The sequence below is a fragment of the Crocodylus porosus genome, unplaced genomic scaffold (assembly GCF_001723895.1).
Source record: "Crocodylus porosus isolate Cpor-Errol unplaced genomic scaffold, CroPor_comp1, whole genome shotgun sequence".
NCBI lineage: Eukaryota > Metazoa > Chordata > Crocodylia > Crocodylidae > Crocodylus > Crocodylus porosus.
The window spans coordinates 2,363,552-2,384,192 of record NW_017728927.1 but is presented as its reverse complement, the minus strand read 5'-3'; the positions used below and the strand labels follow the sequence as shown (position 1 = coordinate 2,384,192).

The following is a 20,641-nucleotide window of genomic DNA, read 5'->3' as shown; positions in this document are numbered from 1 at the left end:
CTCTTCCTGGTGGGGGGTAGGGAGGGCTGTGATGCAGGTGGGAGTGAGGTGGGCTTGGCAGGCGGTGGCGGTGGCACTGGGAAGGGTGACTAGCAGGCTATGCAGAATTGGGGGTGGCTACAGCCCTCCCAAACTCCCCTCTGGCACCGTCCCTGCTGGCATGGTGCGCAGCACGGCACGGAGCTGCTCCGCAGCCAGCTTGGGCTCTTCTAGCAGTGACAGCGTGGTGCGGAGCTGGGGCAGAGCCACGATCTGCAGCCTGCATGCCCCAGGCAGTGGACCACGGCTCTGCTCCAGCTCCTTGCAGCAGTGACAGTGTGGTGTGGAGCCAGGACAAAGCCACAGTCTGCTGCCTGCGCACCCCTGTCTGGGGCATTCAGGCTGCAGATCGCGGCTCTGCCCCAGCTCCAGCCCATGCCGTCACCACTGTGTCACGGGGCAGGACCCTAAGAGCAGCCGTGATTTCTCCTGGCACCCCTACCGTGCCAAGTTGCCCTTTTAGCACCCTCGTTCTCGCCCGCTGCAACTTTGATGGTTCTATAATACTAATGGGAGGCTGCCTTTGCTTGACCCCTTGGACCTGGTGCTCTTCCCCTTCTGGTCCCTGCTCTATATGGATAGATTCTGGTGCACGCAACACTATGGGCGTCGCGTGGCTCCTTCCAACCCTAATACCACGCCCCACAAGCCTCTCAGTCGTTCTGGACGTTATCTCGTCTATGCACTTTCCTTAGTGGCCCTGTCCAAGGCCTCTGCTCGTATGTTCCCCCTCACCGGGCTCCTTATTGCCGTACTTGCCCCACTGGGCTACAGTCATACACTCACCCTCACCGGGCGTCTATTCGTACGCTTGTCCTCACCGGGTTCTTTAATCTTGTACTCGCCCTCCCCTGGGGCTTCTCTGTGTACTCGCCCTCTCCAGGGCCTCGCAATCGGCTTGCCCCCTTCTGGGGCTTCTCCCGCACAGACAGTGCCCCTCTGGGGCCTGTTTCTCTGTGCTCACGCGCTCTCACCCGCACTGGGGCCCATCTCCCCATGCTTCCCGCGGTCGGGGCTCAGGTGGCCATAGCCGAGCCTGGCCCCCTGACCCTCCTCATGGGTCTCGCGCCTTGCTCGGGCTCCTCACAATTGGGCTCAGGCAGCCTCAGCCTCACCTGGCCCTCTAGCCCCTTTCTTGGGGCTGGAGTCAGTGCCCCCCGAACGTTATGCCCTCACTGGGCTTCTTGCTTGCACGCCCCTTCCTAGGGGTCTACCCACACTGGGGCTCCCGCTCACACTGGGGTCTGTCTCGCCCACGCAATCAGGGCTCAGGCGGCCTCGGCCTCACCTGGCCCCTCAACCCCCTTTCTCAGGGTCCTATGCCCTGCTGGGGTTCCTCCCGATACTGCCCCACCAGGCTGGGGTCAGGACACCCCACTAGCTCCTCCCGATGTCACCCACACTGGGCTGGGGTCGGGACACCCCCAAAACGCAGCGCCACTCTCCAGCGCCGGGAACCCCTCCCACTACTGGGGAGCTCCCATGAGGCCTCCTCCAACCCCTACAGCCTCACCCGGACTTCCAGTGTTACAATAGCAAACAGAAAACACAAAGCCACGAGCCAACCGGCTGCAACACAAAAGAAGCCTCCCGGCTATAACGTACATTCCACGCCACCCTGGCTATGCTTCCTCCCCGCCGGGGCTCTCGCCACCCCGTACCCCCACGCAGGCCCTCTGCTCGGCTGGCCGCCAGAGAGGAACTGCCTGCTAGGCTTCAGCCTGGGCTGTTTATATACTCCAGGCCCCCTCCTGGTCAGCTGACCAACTACAGTTGCCCCAGCAACTGCACCTGTATCCCTTCATAGGAGCAGGGCACCAGAGTGCCCCTGCCACACACTGCAAGATCCGAGCCCGGCTGCAGAGCAGCTCCATGCCCAGCCACCTGCCCTGCCAGTGCTGCTGGGGCTCGTCTTCAAGGAAACCCTAGCCCCCTGCCATCACAGTGCTGGGGTTTCCATGGAAACTGGCCCCAGCCATGCAGGCAGGGGGCTGCTGGGAAATGGAGTCTGGCCGCCACCCAGATCTGCCATTTTGTCCACCCCTGCTCTAATCTCTCAGGTAGCTAACGGGAAGTTTACTTGAGTTGGAATTATGACCTGGTCAGTGTGGAACCCAGTCCGATAAAACACAATTTTCTGTTTAAAATACTTTTTGAAAACAAAACAAAATGATACTTCACAAACTTGTGACTGCTGAAAATAATGCAATGTGCCTACTGATACAGTTACTGCAGTGACAAGGAAAAGACTGGAAGATGGGATGGATTCATACAGACAAAAATTGATGGGACAGCAAGAAAAAGATCAAAAGAATTGATTAAAAGGAAGAAAGATATTCCCATGCTGAAGCCATGTAAATTGCAAACAGTGTCAAATAATTTAAAAATTACAACTTTGGAGTTTCCATCAAGTAAAAAGGCGTCCTTGCCGTGATTTCTTTATCTGGAAACATTAACAGAATGAGTCCCTCATATACATCAAACAAAGTATGAATACTTCTAATTGCTGTTTCTCAACTCTTACAGATTCGGAGTGCCCTTCAGCACCTCACAAATCAAACAAACCCCTTTGTGAGGCACAATAAAGGGAAAGCAGGAGGCAGATACAACTAACATTGTCCCGCTTGGAGAAAATAGAAAATAACTGGCTGTGATTTCATGCGAGTTGCTGACAGCATCTTCTGAGTTGCAAACGAAGTTAAGGGAGGCTGGGTTCTCAGCCGGTATAAACCACAAAGCTGCATCAAAGTTGGGGGAGTCACAGATATTTACAGGAGCTAAGCATCCAGCCTGTTCTACTCAGTTTTTCAGATAACCCCCCACTGTCGGTCTGACCACATGCACCAAAGGAGAGGTTGGGTCCGTGTTACAAATGTCTGCTTGTACGGCTTAGTTGGTCATGGCATGAAAAAGAGCGATCCCGGACTACTGGAGCCATGCCTGTAGCAATCTACAGCCTCCCTCCTCAGCATCCCCCCTTTCCTTCCTTCCCCAACAATTGAGGGAGAAATAGGAGGAGGCTCTACATTACTATAGTTCGTATTTCCCAAAATCATAATTATAGTTCTGATGGGTTGCTGTGTCCTGGAAAGACATTTGTACTTGTACTTAGCTTGTTTACAGAGGGCCTTACAATTTCAGTAGACGATTCAGAGGTATCTTGCTTTGTGATTCATGAGAACTGTCCTACCAAACCATCCGATGAGAAACGATGGCCAGCCACCCAGACTGAGGCCTTGAAAAAAATAAATCCTCCTTCCTCTTTTTCCGACATTTACGTTTTGGAGATACCTGAACTAATCCAAATTCCTTTTGCTCTGTCAACAAAGGATGAGCCAGGACACTTGAGCATATATGGTACAACAGGATTATGTAGTGCGCAAGATAGGTTTACAGATCTGTTTGGCCTCTGCTTGCCAGAGGCAGGCTGGACAGCCGACAATAGTCAACTCCTTCTTATGGCTGGGAAACACAAAGAAAATGAAAATAGCATCCTTGTAGCAGCTATCTAATTATCACAAAATCCACACCGAGGCACAAATCAAATTAAGTGATCTGGGCCCACCCAGTACCATCCCTCACCATTAGTTACAGCCATAGTATAAACACTCTCAACAGGTTTCAATAAGAACAGGAATGCAGGGTATAGCTCTTCACCTCCTTACACTGGTCAAAATGAGAAATAACATCAAAGCAAATGGAGACGTACAGGTCTCAGAAGCTGGGCCCATAGTTCTCAGGCCCACGCTCCTCACAGCACTGATGCAAGCATTCCCTTCTAATGTCTAGACAGAGCAAATCCTACTGTGGGACATAATGTGTTCGGTGAATAACCTGCTGTTTACTCTGAGCTATGTTTACTATTCAAGCTTACTGCTGGAGAAATAATTTTACTGTCTGAGAGCCTAGACAGCAATGTTCTTTGGTATTGTATTAAACTGAACGTAGTATATTAGTTTCAGCCATTCATGACAACGGTGGTGGTGTGAATGTTTCCACTGTTAGTATAAAGTCTGTCTTTGCCCACGTCTGTACTAAGTTTCCTGCCCTTTGTTCTTTCCAGCCTTCAGCCAACCACAATGTGTTAAAAGTGAGATTTGTCTCAAAAATGTTTGCACACTGCAAAGTTAGAGAGAAATGGCCTCAGAGACCACCCACACCTTGCCCCCCTCATTCCAAGAACACAGGGCTCTCTCTTTCTGGAAAACATTTGTTCGAGAAAAGGTTGTTTGGAGTCCCACTTCCATTCAGAATATCAGACTTAGAAAATAATAATACCCTGGTCTTATGAACGCACCAAAAATGCCTGTCTAGCATGAAATCCTGACAAAATGGCTGAGACCAGGACAGTTGAACTCAGGGGAGGCATGGATTTATATTATAAAACTTTTCCCTCCCTAAATCCTCAGCTTTGATTGAATGCTTACCTTCCTTTTCATGCAGCAATGTCTAAATGCTGCTCTGTGAAGATCTTGCTATCTTGTGTTTACAGGCTTTCCAGAAAAACATTCACCCTTGTGACCATTTTGTAGAGCCGCATTTCTTTCTTTTTTAGCTCATTTGGTGCATGCATGCAACACTAAGCTTTTGATCCTTCAGATCCTTTTGGACCTCTTCATATATTTACAGGTACATTTTTGGCTTTACATCTTAGCAAATTCCATTCTTTCTTTATAGTGAAAGATCTATTATTGCAACAGTGAAAAAAAAATCATGTCTGAAATATCTTTTAACAAAGATCATTGGATCAACGTAACAACTGACAGCAAAAGCAGGATCATACTTTCACAAAGTGCATTTCAACAGTTATTTAATCATATGAATCCAATCCTACTTTCCACAAAGCTGGGCTTTGCAACCTGTCTAGAAGATGAGCAAGTCTGGGGCTTTGGCGGATCAAGAGGAGAATGAATTCCACAGCTTTGACTAGCGAAAGAACCACCTTTGATTTGAAGAACCTCTTTTTTTGAACAAGTTTCAGAAACAGTACAGATTAATCTCTTGCATAGATTTTTTATGCCAAGTTTTAATAAGAAATTAATTTTTACTGATGAGTTACATGCTCATGGTAAGACAGGATTTATGCTAGTAATACTGACGCCACGTTAACAGTAACTCTATGAGCAGCCCTACTAACTCTTCCTCAGTTTCTGATTCTGTCCTTCTCAGTAAAGTCATGGAGAAAATGCTACTCCACAGTTACAGAGCCAGGTTTTCAGTAAGTTTCTCTTGCTGTTGTGTCTTAAGGAAATATTGCCGGAAGAATAAATATTTTGACATACTACAAGCTTTAATGTTGCAAACTGGCTAAATAGAATCTATATTAAACAGCAAGGATGAAAGTAATATTAACAAAGCTAACTCTGAAGTGGCAGCATCCACTGCTACTCAAAATGGCACTGCTGCTTTGAGCGGTGACAGAGCACACTGTCTACGTAGCACCTTTTAAGTATGGAAATTGGTTAAGGGAAAAGATCTGTGCTTTCCTTTTCATCTTCATTCTGCTTACAACGCTGTTGGTAGGATTTTACATCAACCACCCCAAGATAATAAAAAAAGGTGCATTCCCCACCTTTAAACATGTCCTAACCCAAAACCTTAACAGCATCTTCATGAACCTTAATATCAGTAGTACCAAACAAGTCAACACATCTTACCGACATATACATCCCAGGTGCCTGGAAATTATTCTGTGTAGCAATGGCCACGAAAAAAGGGCAGAAAGTGCTTTAAGCTGAAGGGCACTGGCAACTGCTTGGCTTGAAGTCCACTGTTTCTTTTACTATAGGATAAGACTGGTGAGTACTTACCATTTAAGTAAAGCAAGATAAGAAGATCCACATCACACTCCTATTCTTTAGTAGCTAAGGGCCATTAACTGCCTCAATTCCAGTGCTCTGGAAAGGGAGTTGGAAAGGGCCGTAGTTCTGCTTTATTTATATACTTGAAATATATCAAATGGATTATTGCGTTGTCTGGACTATCCTTTTCTGTCATCACAAGCCCTAACAGAGTATACACTACACACAATGGGTGCGTCCAGACAAGCATGCACGTGCCTCTTCCCCACCTCAAATCCCTTTGAGCCAGGGCAAGAGGCATGTGCAGGAATGAAAAAATGCTCCCTGCACTGCAAGTTTGCAGTGTGGGGAGAAAATTAGACCCCTGGATATCCAGGGGTCTAAAAAACCGCTCCGCAATAGAGCGGAGCAAGGCACGGTTCCAGACTGTGCCTGGAGCCGGCAGGGAGTTGGTCCTCCAAGAGACACTCTGGTTTTGACCAGAGCCTCTCTTTGGTGCTCTGGCTGCCCCGGCACTGTCCAAGGTAAGGGGGGGGAGGTCAGGGGTGGCAGGGAGATGTGGGGCCCTGGGCTGCTCATGCTGCCTGGCCTGGCCCAGTGCACGGGGACTGCGCAGAGCCGAGCCAGGTCCTGTTGGCCCTGGGGCTGCTTCTGCTGCCCGGCCTGGCCAGGCAACACTAGCAGCCCCAAGGGTGGCAGAACCCAACTGGGCCTGGCACGCAGTCCCCATGTGCTGCTCTGGGTCCTGCCACCAGGAGATGGGCCCGGCTGGGTGGCAGGAGCAGCCCCAGGTCCGGATGGACCCAACTGGGCTTGGTGCATGGTCCCCCTGCTGCTGCTTTCAAAGATCAGTTACAGGTGCTGGGGGGCTGGACCCTGTGTGGGCCTGGGGACCTAACCCCTCCTAAGCAGCCCCCCCACAAGGTCCCCCACACCCACAGTCCCCCCAGCAAATCGCCCCACACCTACCCACACAGCCACCCACCTTCCCCCACACCCCTTCTCACCCCCTTCCTGCAAACACCACATCCCCCCCATCACACACCCATCATGTGTGAAGAAAACAAAAAGTACACATGAACACATACAGGTATTCAGAATTTATTTTGTCATGATGATACAGACACTGGTAGGCTTCCAAATTGCTTTAACATTGTAAATATACCCATAAAGCATTACCCAACTGATTGCTGTCTCTCTCTATATTGGGTGTGGGTGTAGAGTGGTTTTTTGTCTTAACAGTGGAAGAACATGGATTTTGGGGTATTTTTAAAAATGGATTTGGGATGCTGTTGCAGCAGTCCAGCTGGCACAAGGGGTAATGTCCCCAGGTACCAAGTGGCCAGGCCCCAGAAGCTCCTGAAAGTGAGTAGCCCTGAGCTGCTTGCCAGGGCAGCATTTTGTATGGATGGGGCCAGGACAGGGCAGCTTTTTACACTGCTGGGGACAGCACAGGTGCTGGCTTCGGGCTCTAGCTCCCCCTGGCTGCAGATCCCGGAGGAGCCAGGCAGGGCTATTTTGCCCCAAGTGGCACAATTTGCTCCACAACAAAGCGCATGTCCGAGCACATACAGTGAGGCAAAAAGCCCCAGCTCAAATTTGCACTGCTTCTATTTGAGCTGCTGCAAGCACACGTGCCTGCATGTGTGGACGCGCCCAACGGTTGAAATTTCATCTGCCTAATTTAAATTGCTCCATGCCAGGCTGGTACAGTTTGGGCAACCCTCTGTCCCTGCCCTGAGAAAGTCAGTGTGCCAGGTGTAGCTGGTGAACTCAGACTGGTGGGGTGGGTGGAGCATCCCATGGGAGTGGGGGGGAGGTTGCAGCCAGCCAGGAGCTGGGGGGGAGGGGGGAAGGGGGCGTTGCAGCCCCCACCCCCGGCCAGACTGCCTGGCTAGCTGCAACACCCCTGTTTGCAAGCTCCACCCGCCTCACCAGTCTGAGTTCACCAACTGTACCTGCAGCATACCCTTATTCATTCAGTGCTAAAGAAATCCAGGTAGGAAAGAGGCCCACGGAGAGCTAAGACACTGAGAAGATATTGGGTACAATCATCCAGGTGTGCTGTGTTGTTGTCTCTACCTGCTTCTCAATAAATCACAAAGAGCCCACATTGACAACAAACTCATACTGCTGAAAGGGAGCAAGTACCTCAAAGTTTGGGCCAGCAAAAATACAAGATTGCAAGCAGTCATTTTAACAATGACAACAGAGGTCTGCAATAATCAACCTTCACTCAGGGTAGAATGGAGAGAAATATTCTTACCAATCTTTCATTTACTTACCCTGAAAATGAACACTCAGAAAATAGTCAGTGCTAAATGTATTTTTTTTTCAAATTAAATTGGGGGATTCCCCCTATTTTTAAAGTCTGTACTAGTACAAAGACTAATATGCATAGGCTTTACTGCCACCTTGTGAACACTTGAAAAACCAGCAGCTTTAAAAACAAGACATTGTATTTCACTTTAGAATTAGTCCATATGGACCTGTGCTTGCTGGACAAGATACTACTTAATGTGAGTAAAAATGGCAGAACTAGACCCTTTATGAAAGAATACAAAACAACTATATAAAATGTCTAGTCACAATCCACTGGTTTTGTCTTGATTTATTACCATCTTCTTCAAAAAAGAGCACTAAATTCTTTCTGATAAAAATATTGCAGCTCTACATCCAACTTGTATAGCAATCTTTAAAAGTGAATAAGCTGGTGCCTAGAAAACAAAGAAAGACTCTTCAGTAAGCCATGTAGTGTATACAAAAAAAAAAAAAAGTGTGTTGTATCATCCCAGTAGCTGCATACTGCAATTTCCTCACACAACTATGACTGGGGGGGCGCAAAAAGGGGAAAGTAGAGGGGCCACCCAAAGTTCCTGGCATGTTAAGTTTTCCCTCCTTAATAAATATGGCTAAGTGGTATTCGGAATACAGGAGGATGTCTGTACCCTAAAGATGGAAAGGAATAAACAGTATTTTGCACACACATCAGTCTGATCTTTTCAGCTATGTAGTATTTGAATTTTCTTAAATGCAACAGCATATCTGAGCGTACTGCATTAACCATGAAACTTGGCATTTGATAGCAGCACGCCTGGATTCTAACGGATACTATCAAGTTACTGAAAGAAACTGAAAATTTCAGTATGAAAATAAAATCCAACATCATTTAATATCCTACGGAAGAGTTCTTCAGTGTCACCTTAGATCTATGTCCAAAAAACAAAACAAAACAAAACAAAAACACAGAGTGAAGAATTTCATGGTATGTACTACTATTTTCTACCCATCCTCTACATTTTCATTAGAGCACTAGATGCACTCACACACACTACTGAGCTAATAATGCTCTAAACCTACCAATTCTGCATTGTGGTCAAGCCCCATGTCATGATGTTCCAGCTCTTCATCCCGGAACTGTTTTATAATCTTTAAAAAAGATGTATATACACAGCAGATTAGTACCAATAGTCTTTATACAGGTTTCATCCAGATTATACTATACCATAAATTTCTGGCCAAACCACCACCACTTAAGGAATAATAAATCTGAGGATAAGATCTTTTGGCAGCTGAATGCTTTTGAGGAACACCCTGTCCTACAGTTTCCAGTGAGACGAACCCAGAGCTATACAGTACAAGGCAGAAGCTTCTAAAACAGAGGTAGGCAAGCCCCAACATACATACCGGAGTGAAGGCATTTTTGCTTGGCATGCATGCCTCAGAGGAGACAGCAGGGGGAGTCACAAGGGGCCTGATCTTCGTTGTGGCAGTGCAGCCCTGGCCCCTTCCCTGTCATCTGCCAGGGAGGCACATGTGCACCTGCTGCAGGTAACGAGCTGGACAGGGAGTCAATGGACCCCAGTGCAACTGCTTGCAGCCTCCCTGCCACCAGCTGCGAGCAGCCTGGTCTCCATGGTGGATGGCAGAGAATGCGTGCCTCAGTGAGGACAGTGGGGAATGCATCAGGGCTGCATTATTACAAGGATCAGTCCCCTTGTAGCTCCCTCACTGTCTGCCGCTGGCACGTCAACAACATCATACAAGTCAAGGTTGCAGGTGTTTTTGGCACTGTGCCCAAAAACACTGCTGACCCCTGTTCTAAAATAACCAACTTCATGCAATTTTTAGAGCCACGGAGAAATCGTGTGGGCTCCCAAACTGAATTCAAATACGTTTAAATTTAAACGTATTTCAAATAGAAAACTTCTATCTTTAAACGACAAAAAGGGTCATCTTTCTGCCTAAGTGTTAGGCAAAAATATTTTAAACTCTGACACAAAATAATCTGCTGTAAATCCTACTATAGTATCCATGTCGTTTTAAAAATAAACTCTCAAAACATGGCCAGAGAATGTGTTAAACTATCTTTAAAGTGTAGTCAGATACCAGTAATAATTCTTTGCATTTTTCTGGATCCTCCTCCATTAGTTTCCTGATTTGATTATTATAATGATGGGATATGCTCTCTTCCACTGCCACAGTACAGGCCATGGCACTTTCTTTTCCAAGTAAAGCTGTTCCAGCACCTGTGATTATGAAAAAAATTAAAGTTAAACAATTCACTCCAGATCTACATTATTAATAGCCAATGTCAACAACATGAGCTCACCTAAAGCAAACCCAGCAATATTCCAAAACGGCAATAAAACAGTGGGTCGAACTCTATAGGCAATCATTAACTCATTAAACTTCTTCAGGTGCTCCTTTTCTTGATTCCACATGTGCTGCAACAGAAGGGAAATTGTAAGTTTTATTTATGTTTATGCTTTCCTGCAATGTAGCTATAAATGCATAGGAAGATGCACTGGATTTTAACCTTAGCTCATATTACTTGCAACTGACCTTTAAAAGTGTTCTAGAAAATAAGTTATTTTTGAATTGGGATTATTTTTCTCCGATGTAAAAAGAAAATGCATATGTATGCACATGGGTAATATTTCCCTTCAATCCCCTTAATTTTACATTAGGAATTCCTGTCCTGTCTAACTTGGAAAGTTCCATGATTGAAAAATTAGGAAATGATGAGAGCAGAAGAAAAAAGCCAATCTGTTAGTTGTTCTAAACTGCTGTTTAAATTTCATACTTGACAATTTAGGTAATGGATTATGACCATTTTACATCATTTTTCCTTCCCTTTATTTAAAAAAAAAAAAAGCCTTATTTTGAGTCTGAACCTCATACCTACAACAATGGGAAGAACTGTATGGCAATGATTCCCTTCATCCAGTCAGATAACTATTGTATTATGTCAGAAACATATTCTGCAATTAAAAGAGCTAGCACATTGTTTACTACTTAAACACCTGGCCTTGGGACACCAAGGGCGCATACAGACATTTGGTTCCCTGGGGAGAAGTAGCAGCAATACACCTAGCACCACTGCTTGTTGTCGCTGGGGAACGCCCATGCCACACATGTTTTGGAGCATGGCAAGTTACCTCAAGTGGGGTAGGGGAGGCTGGGGCCAACACTGTGCTGGCCCCAACAGCCTTACCTGGGTCCATGGGGCCTCCCGGGGCTGCAGCTGCGGTGACTGTGCCACATGGAGCCTGGCTGGCAGTGGAGCGTGGCACTGGGCAGGCTGGTTCTGTTTTTTAGCAGTTTGCGCTGGCCAATTGTGCATTGCTCCAGGGTTTTTTTTGCATTGCCACATACTGCAAGACCATGCTCATCTGGACATGCCCTAAAAGGTTATGCACTTTCCCAGAACATGCATTTAACTGAACTCAGTGTAAAAAACACTAAGTAATTGCAGGAACAGCTTGCTCCAAGCTTTTGGCACCTTTGAATTAAAGTTTTGTTTTCTAGAGTGCCTCTTGCTTCAAACACAGAGGTGGGCAAAATACAGCCCCTGGGGGGCAGCCCAGGTGATGGCACGTGTGGCTGGTCCTGCTGCCTCTGGGTATGGGGTGCTGCCTAGCGCAAAGCACAGCTTGCCATATCCCCACACACAACTCTCAGGTATCCCAGGAGCTGTAGTCTGCACGGCCAAGGGTCACAGGAACAGCAGGGGTGGTACAGCTGCTGGACTTGGTTTCCCAGCAGCCCCCAGAGCCACAGCTCCTTCCGGCTGCCGCCACCAGTGTCTCTGTCAGCACCAACGCCAAACCTGACCCTGCTACCCGGACACCCCAGCCTGTCCACCACACCCACCGCCAGGCATCAGACAGAGCAGGAGGGCAGGGTCTCCATGGAGAGCAGCCCAAGACCCTCATAGGCTAGGCATGCTCAGCTCGGCAAATGGGACATGGCTACAGGCAAGCAGGAGAGGTGGGCAGGACCAGGAACGCGGGGTGGTGCGGCCTGGGGCAGAGTCACAGTCCATTCCTTGCGCTTCCCTGCAATGGGTGCCAGTTCTACGACAGGAGCCAGCTGCTGCCTGCAGAACCAGTACCTGTCACAGGGATACGCAGGAAGCAGATTGTGGCTCTGCCCCGGGCCCCAGTCATCCTGCTCCCTGCTCACCTGTGGTCCCATCCCATCTGCCAGCTACCTGCAGGAGTCCCAGGCCGGTCTCCCTGGAGATGCCCCCACCCACCTGCTCTGTCCAGAGCCCAGCAGTGGGTGCAGGGTGGACAGAGCTGGACAGGAATAACTGGTATCTCCAGGGCAGCCACTGGGAGGGAGGCGGCAGGGGCTGAGCCCAGGACCACTCCCCTGCCCTCAGCAGCTCCCCGAAACTCCTTAAGTGGCTCTTCAGCCCAAATAATTGCCCACCCCTGCTCCAACACCAGCCTTGACATTTGACAGAATACAGTCCTTTTCTCAGCTGCTTTAAAAGGTTCAAACAGCTTCTGCTCCGTTTCAGCCATCACGGTGTTAACGAAAGAGCAGTTACATTACAGAGTACAGAGCGAGGCGAGCAGCTTTAAGCAGCTGACACGCACAGTCTGTGACACTGTAAGCAACAGGCCACAAACGGGGACCACTGCTGCCACACAGGCCGGGCTGAGACCGTGCCGCACGAGAGGGCCGCTCTGGACGTGACTCCGCGGCCCCACAACGACCCGCCGCCCCGCCCCCGCGCACGGACCTGGATAAGGGGCCCCACCGCCGTCCGGCGCAGCACGGCCATCTGTCCCGCGTAGATGCGGGTGGCCCCGAACTCCCCCGCGTGGTCCACCCGCACGATGCGGTCCAGCAGCTGCTTGCTCAGCCCGCCCAAGGCCGCGCCGGTACTGCGGAGCCTCGGGGCACCCGACCCGCCGCCGAGGCGCCGGCAGCCGGGCCGCAACCCCCGCAGGGCCGCCTCCATCCCGCCAGCCGCAGCGCGCAGTGATGACGCACTTCGCACGCCCGCTCGGCCTCAGCCCCACTCTCCCCCGTCCCGCCCCCGCGCCGTTGCGATTGGCTGCCCGGCTCCCTTCGCCCGCTCCCCACTGGTGGAGAGCACTGTCAGTCGCAGGTGAGCGTCTCTGCGGCTGCCATGGAGACCGGGACGGCTCTCAAGCGACAGAGCCCGAGTCCCTCCCGCAGGGCGCCTCCCGTGGCGGGAACGGGTGCTGCCCGCCCGCCAGGCCTGTCCCTCCTCCTCCACCCTGAGTTTGTTTTATTTATTTACGTGTTGTTATTATTATTTCGATTTGTTTTTATTTATTATTATTTTATATTTATTGTTGTTGTTATTTATTTTAGGTGTTTTTTATTAATAATTATTAATATGTTTCGTGCTCCAGGTCAAATCAGCCAAATCAGTTTCAGGTCATGATGACTGAGCAAAACTCAGCTGTTCCAGTAACTGCATCAAGCAGGCATCAGTGGATCTAAACACCTTGTGCAGCTACAGCCGGCGACCATCTTCTGTCCCAGGCTCTCACCCTGGCAGTGCCAGGTCATGACACGCTGAGGCCCTAAGCTATGTCCAATTTAAGAGGCCCCATACGATAAAAATAATCCAATGTATGTATATTTTTGTCATATTAGAAAAAAAAAATGTCCGTATTTAAAGGGTCATTTTCCCATATTTCGTTTATCTCCTGTATTTACCAGTTGAATATTATAAAACTTGATACTGAGTCAGGTTTTTTCCTTATTTGATGGCCCCTCATATCGTGAGGCCCTAAACTGTAAGTAGCTTAAACCTAAATCCAGCACTGCATCCTACTCCCAAATCCATTGGAAGGCATCCTATATGCAGGCCTAAGCCCGGAGGACTTGGGATTCGGATGCCCCCACTTGATCTTAGCCCAGAGGCCAAGACACTTGATCTGAGCCAAAGTTTAAACCCACCCGCCGGGCTGGGCCCAGCATCTCCAGACAAGCAGTCCCAAGGGAGTCAGGGGCTATGCGCAGGGGGTGTACAGGGGTGCACATGTACCCTCTGAGTGCGCCCCCTTTCAGGCCACACTCCTTGAGTAGCTGGCGGGCAGGGGGACAGGCAGGAGCATCAGTGCATCCCCTGTGAGTGCCAGCTGGTGAGCGGGGCCACAAGCAAAAGTAGCACGGCCACTTTTACTGTGAGTGAGATCGGTCCACCCCAGCCAGCGAGGCTCCCCCCCCATCAGCAGGACTGGCCACCAGGGGAACACCCTCTCCCCCATGGTCCCTGACCAGACACCCATGGAGGGAGTCCATTGACTTCGTGGCTCGTTATAATGGACCCAATCCCTTCTAAACTCTTCACTCCCAAGCTGTTAAGGACCCTCCTTTCTTTGTCTCGGTCTCAATGTTCCCGCAGTACAGCCAGGTTTTGTTCTGCCATCCTGTGCCTGGTCCTGAAGCTCATATGTTGCAGGTTGCTTTTAAGTTGTTTCAGTGATGTCCTATTTATTTTTGCCTCCATCTCAAACAGAACAATCCAGCCCCTAGCAGATGCTTCTAGTTTCTTTATAAAGTAGAGAAAAATGCACGCTGTGTTACATGGGATGAGGTGCCTCACCTCTGCACCCCCTTTTCCAAAGTCTAGATCTGCCCGTGGATGTATTGGATTCTAATATTATTCTACAATCAGCTGAATGCCTATTTATCACACAAACGCATGGGATATTGACTTCTTTTTCGGCTTGAAAACTATTCCAGCTGTGTTACTGTATAACATGTTTTGTAACTAAAGACTGGAATAAAGATTGGAAGCACTAGACTGCAGCTCTCATGATTTCAGTGGAACTGTAAAGGGTAGAAATCTGCAGATTGGGCCGCACTATAGGTAGGACTCTGCTGAGAAAAAATATAAAATATTTTTGGATTTACTTTCCTTAGGATAGCAGGCATTTGAACATTTGAAATTACAAGTCATCCTCAGTTGTCTGCATTCTCAAATCTGAACATATACCCAATGAGGTACATACTCCTGAGGAGTTCCTACTAGAAATCTGGCTAGGGGCTAATCAAACCTGTAATTTGTTAAAGAGCTTCAGCATGCATTTAACTTCAGGCAGGTACTTAGACACATCCTTAAGTGGAGCTCAATGGAATTTTAAGTGCAAAGAGATGCTTTTCTGAATCAGGGCCTAAGTTCTGATACCTGCAGCAGGCAATATGTGGGGGGGGGGTTTATCCAGGGCTCAGGTCACCACAGTATTTACAATGCTTTACATCTAGTAAGGCAAAACATCAGAAAATTACCTTGTCAGCTGGGTTACAGCAACTCTGACTCTTGCTCCCTGCTCTAAAGAGGATTCATACCCAGGGATCTTAGTTTTCTCTGTTTAAAAATGGCAAATTCTCTAATAAAAATCCTAAATTCCCTGATTAAACCCCCAAATCTACATTTTTCAACAACTAAAATTAAATACTACATATATGGGTATCAGTTGAACACAATGCTTTATTGATATATTTACACTTTTAAAGCAATTCGAAAGACTACCACTGCCTCAATCACTATAATAAAATTAATTCTAAATACCTATAGATTTTGGTGTTTGATTATGTGTTGTTTGTCATGGAAAATCAGAGCTCCCCCTGCCCCCCAGGATATGGGTCCAGCTGCGGCTGTCCCCCACCCGAGGAATAAGCTGGTGTATACTGCAATAGCAAAAGAAATGCAGGTGCAAGGGCACAACTGGGACTGGATACAGTGCTGGAGCAAAATCAAGGCCCTGAGATGTGCGTTTCACCTGGCCGAGGATGAAAACTTGTTCTGGGGCAGAGCGCACAATTTCTCCTTTCTATGACCAGCTGTCCATCATTCTCTCCAAGGATGCGGGCGAGGCTTCCTGTCTCCGGTCGTTTGGCACTGGCATAGTGGAGAGCACACCTGAGGAAGGAGCCTCAGAGGGAAACCATGAGCATGTCAGAGCAGTGCGGCGACTGCTTCATGGTGCTGGATGAGAGGGACACCCAAGAGGCGGTAACCCTGACCATGACCCCAATCTCCCCTCTGACTCTGGAGTAGCACAGACGAAGAGGAGGTGAAGGAGGAAACTGCTTTGGATGTGGGTACCATGTCAGAGGTTCCTCCAGAGACCCAAAGAACAGTTTCTGTTCCCGAGACACAAGAGGATGCACAACTGAGGACGTGTATGTGTCAGGCAATGGGCATTATATCTATTTGGGCCACTCTGGCAGGCACTGTTTCAGTGCCTGAGGGTCGGATGTGCTGGGGGTTAGTGCATGTAGTGCTGAAGGTGGGTCACCATCCTCTTGAATGCTTCGGGGGCGGGAGAAAGAAATTTCACCACACCACAAACATTTTGTTTTCCTTTTGTTACCAGCTGCCATGGTCGATGCCAGCCAGGAATATGCCTCTGAACCTTGGACCCCAGTTAGCCTTGAAGTGAAGCACTCACAGGATTATCACTGCAGGCACTAAGGCTCCAGAGACAGCATGATGGAGGCTTCGGTGGAGGCGGCACAAACCTGAGCGGCTGCCTCGGATGGCTGGTGGGACAATGTCCGGGATATGCTTAGGTCTGATGAGCACTGGGAGAACTGAAGCTTGGACAATACAATAAAACTCAGGAAGCAGCTCCTAGACCACACAAGCTAGTTTCTTGACCTGGCCACACAGTGCCGTGTGGATGTGCAGATGACACAAGGCTTGATTAAAGATGTCCTGCAGCTCATGAACAAATACAGCCTTCATAAGCAGGTACCACCCCCCGAAAGAGCACACTAGTTCCTCTCAGCTTGCCCCTGTCCAGGAGGTAGACAGGAGCATTACAGCTGAGCCCATTCCCCCAGACACAGTACAGTCAACCACTGCCAGTAGAGCCAGGCGGGCACCGCTGCGGTTGAAGGAGCAAGGAGCAGGCACAGCAGGGAAAGACAGCCAAGTAATACACGGCACAAAGTACTACACTGTTCCTAGGTGTTGCTGTTTTTAGCTCCTGTTTCTCTAACTTCTCTGTTTCCATTAGTTTTGTGTGTGTTCCTTACTAAGTTCTCAGGTGCAATAAAGCTGCATATTCCCCTGTCTATCTGCCACCTTTATTGGGAAGGAGTGAAAACGCCTGCCAAGGCTGGGATTGGGGGTGGGGGGAAGTGAAAGAAAACTCCCTGGCTAGCCTCAGACCCAGAGTAATAATGAGACTTCAGTGCAATGGTGGGTGGGGTTGAAGGGGTGGGAAGGGGGAAGAGTGGGAATAAACTGTTAACAAGCCCCTCTCAGCTTGTCCTGCTCTTGGGAGAACAAAGAGAGGGAGCTCTGCCTGAGGGGTGCTAATTGCCCTCTTTGAAATGTGAAGTGGCTATGTTATATGCCTATTGCCAAGGAAAGGGGCAGCCCTGAAAGTTGCAATGCTGCAAGTGGCAATTGCAATCTTTACACGAAAGAGTTGACCTAGACACTTTTCCTATACATATTATCTCATATAAACATAATTTCTATATACAGCTTGCAAATGTAACCTTGACGTGTTTTGTACCTGAGACCTCTGCTCCCCTCCACATGCAGAAGCCCTTTGTAAAGCTTCACAACATGTCACATTTCCAGAAAATTCGAAACATTGAACATATAAATGGTCAGGAAGTATTGCAGCCCCCCACTTCCTTTACTCAGATCCAGCCGTGCACAGGGACAACGGTAAGTCAATTGCCGACCTTATCATGCCTGCTGTGAAGCACTGTTGTGAGTTGTTGTAACCTTAAGGGGGCCAGGGTGGTTCTGTTGTGCCTCTCTATCTTCCCTACAATGATCTCAGTGCACATTCACGCATGCCTGTTGAGGAATAAAATGACCCATTTTTCATAAAGCACGTAGCTGCGCATAGTGGTCCCGCATTACACCATCTCTTCCTGTCCTATCCACACAGCTAATAGGGCTGTGCAAAACAGCACCATTTCATTTCCACTTTTGTTTCTCCATTTTGACGGGACAGTGCGTTTCAAGTTTCGTTTCATTTTGTTTTGAAGGCACTGTTCCATTTCGTTTCATTGAAACTGTTCCGACGTTTCGCCCATAGGCTATAACGGGGAGCATGAAACTGCCTATAACGTTGTCATTTTCTGGCAGATTTGGATGAAAACAGCAGGGATGACAGTACCTCAAATTCTTGAAAGCAAAACTTATGAAAGCATGGAGGGGGGGTGAAAACAGCAGGCATGGTAGCCCCTGCTGAGACCATGAAGCCTGCCAGCTTTCAAGGAGATTGGTGCAGGGGTTCGGGGGAATTGCACCTCAAGCTGCTGACAAGCAAAACTCATGACATATGTGACTGTGTGTGTGTTAAGGCATGCCCTCACTGGCACTGGGGCCCCTACATGACACAGTAGTGTGCCCCAGTGAGGTCCCCTCCACTCCTAAAGCCTCATCTCGGTCCACCACTTTAAATAACAACAGGTAAAATAATAACTTAGAGAGCAGCAGCGCAGTAGCATCAGCAGCAGCCGAAGTGTGACAGCCCTTGCTCTTCTCTTCTGCAGGAGCTTCTTCTCCAGTGTGTGTTAAGGTGCACTCTCACTGTGTCCTTCCCCCCTCTTCCCCCTTCCTCTCCTTACTTTCTCTTTCTCTGCAGGCAAGCCCAGCTTCAGCTTCAAAACTCAAAACATTTCAAAACTTTTGAAACATTTTGACTGCCCTCATTTCATTCTGAGGCTGTTTCAAAGCCCTTCATTTCATTTCGATTTTGCTGTTTCAAGCTCGAAATGAGTCAAAACAGCATTGAAACAAAACAGCTGGTGAAATTTCACACCGCCATAGTAGCTAAGGTGTTTTCCCCAACCTAATCAATCATTCAAGTGAGCAGGGATCATTGCCTTGACACATGGGTGACTGGTGCCTAGCTGTCGGTCACACAATGGCCCAAAAGGGTCAGCGACTCTCCTTGGCATACCTGGCAGTACTTGGGTCATTTGTTATCTAGGCAGATTTTAGGTGCCCTGTGCCATGAATCTTACTGTGGGGTGACCATCCTTGTGCAATCCCAGCCAGCACACAGGAAAAAACCTGCGCGCGGCTACAGTGCTGCATTCAGTCAGGGGGAGGGGAAGACCAGGGAGTGATGGTGCTGTTGTCACCCTGGTCAAGGCAAAGCAGGGGCAGGCAGTGGGAGTGGGGGAGTGAGGATGTGGGTCTGACTGTGAGCTGAGACTGTGCAATAGTGACTGGCAGCAGCACAGAGGAGTGTGGCGGCTACGGGCTGCCTGCAATCTCTACATAGTGCCTTGACACACGGGCAACTTGTGGGTAACCCTTGGGACCCTGTGGGTAACCCTCCCTTGCACACCCATCGGTACATGGCTCGTTTCTTACTTACACACAGTTCTGGCACTCTTTTGCAAAGCAATTGCGAGGTTGGCACCAACATGTCTGCACTAATTAGGGTTTTTTTGCACTGAAACGAGCAGGGGAATGAACTTTTCCTGATCCACTGAACAGCCGTCCTATATATTGAGGGAGCAGCGGTCAGGGTACAGGTATGCCATGTTGATCTGAGATGTCTGAGGCTGAGGAAAGAAGACAGCAGGCCAGAGACAGAAAAAGACACCCAGCCAGGGCATGTAAGACCAAGGCAATGTGGTCCTATGAATGTCTTGGGCGCCTTCAAGAAGAGTTGCCCAGCAGGGACACAACAAGACAGTGCTTGAGCACAGGCTCAAGTCCAATATGAGAGCTGCTTTCCAATGTGGAGTTGCAAGAGGGCATCACAACAGGGGAGTGGCTGGGACATCATCCTCCAGAACCGGTATGTCAAGCCTTTAGGAACTGACATCCAACATGTGAAATAGCACCTGAGATTAAGCTGGGCTCTGGGGGTGGTTGGGGGTGGTTGGGTGGAGGACAGGATGGGTGATTACAGACAAGTGACACGATGGGGGGGGGGGGGCATTGTTTACTTCCACTAACAACTAACTTGATAGGTGATAGGGATTTAATTGTTGTGCAGGAAGGTGAAGGGCAATGCAAAGCATGGAGGCTCTGCTTGCCAGTGAATACTTTCTAGACGCTTGGGGCCTGAACTCCCAAAAATTTAGGCAGACAGGTCGGCAGGCAGGCACACAGGCTGGTGGGCCCTTGGTGGTTTTTCCAGAAACTTTCCTATGTACTCCTCTAATACCCCCCACCAAGCACACACATTCCTTCCTTCCTGGTTTCAGGTCTGATGGATACGCTGCCACCAACACTGCCATCGAAGAAGAAAAGCAGACCATGTACAAAGCCTGAGGATGATGCCCGGACACAACTTCACAACTTCAGTATGGTTAACTTGCCAGTGTTAACTTGCAAATGTCCTACAATTGCCTTCCATAAAAACCACGCACGGTGGATGCATTGTAAAATCCAATAAATCAAGTGGTTAGCAACCTATGCACATTGGACGCATGGTAAAAGCTTCCCCCCCCACATGTAATGGTGTCAGTTGGTTGCACGGGGTCGGGGGCACAGGTGTTGGTCTCGGTCTGTCTGTCTGCCTGCC

General features: G+C 48.8%; 1 protein-coding gene across 1 annotated transcript; it reads right to left on the bottom strand.

The window, feature by feature from the left end:
- Positions 1-8,175: 8,175 nt before the first annotated feature.
- On the bottom strand, positions 8,176-13,111 carry COQ7 (coenzyme Q7, hydroxylase). Its single transcript, XM_019541779.1, has 5 exons — positions 12,877-13,111; positions 10,453-10,567; positions 10,230-10,369; positions 9,201-9,269; positions 8,176-8,557 (listed from the first exon to the last, which is right to left on the bottom strand). The coding sequence occupies exons 1-5, from the start codon at positions 13,096-13,098 to the stop codon at positions 8,480-8,482; spliced, it is 624 nt and encodes a 207-aa protein (XP_019397324.1). The 5' UTR covers positions 13,099-13,111; the 3' UTR covers positions 8,176-8,479.
- Positions 13,112-20,641: the final 7,530 nt, after the last annotated feature.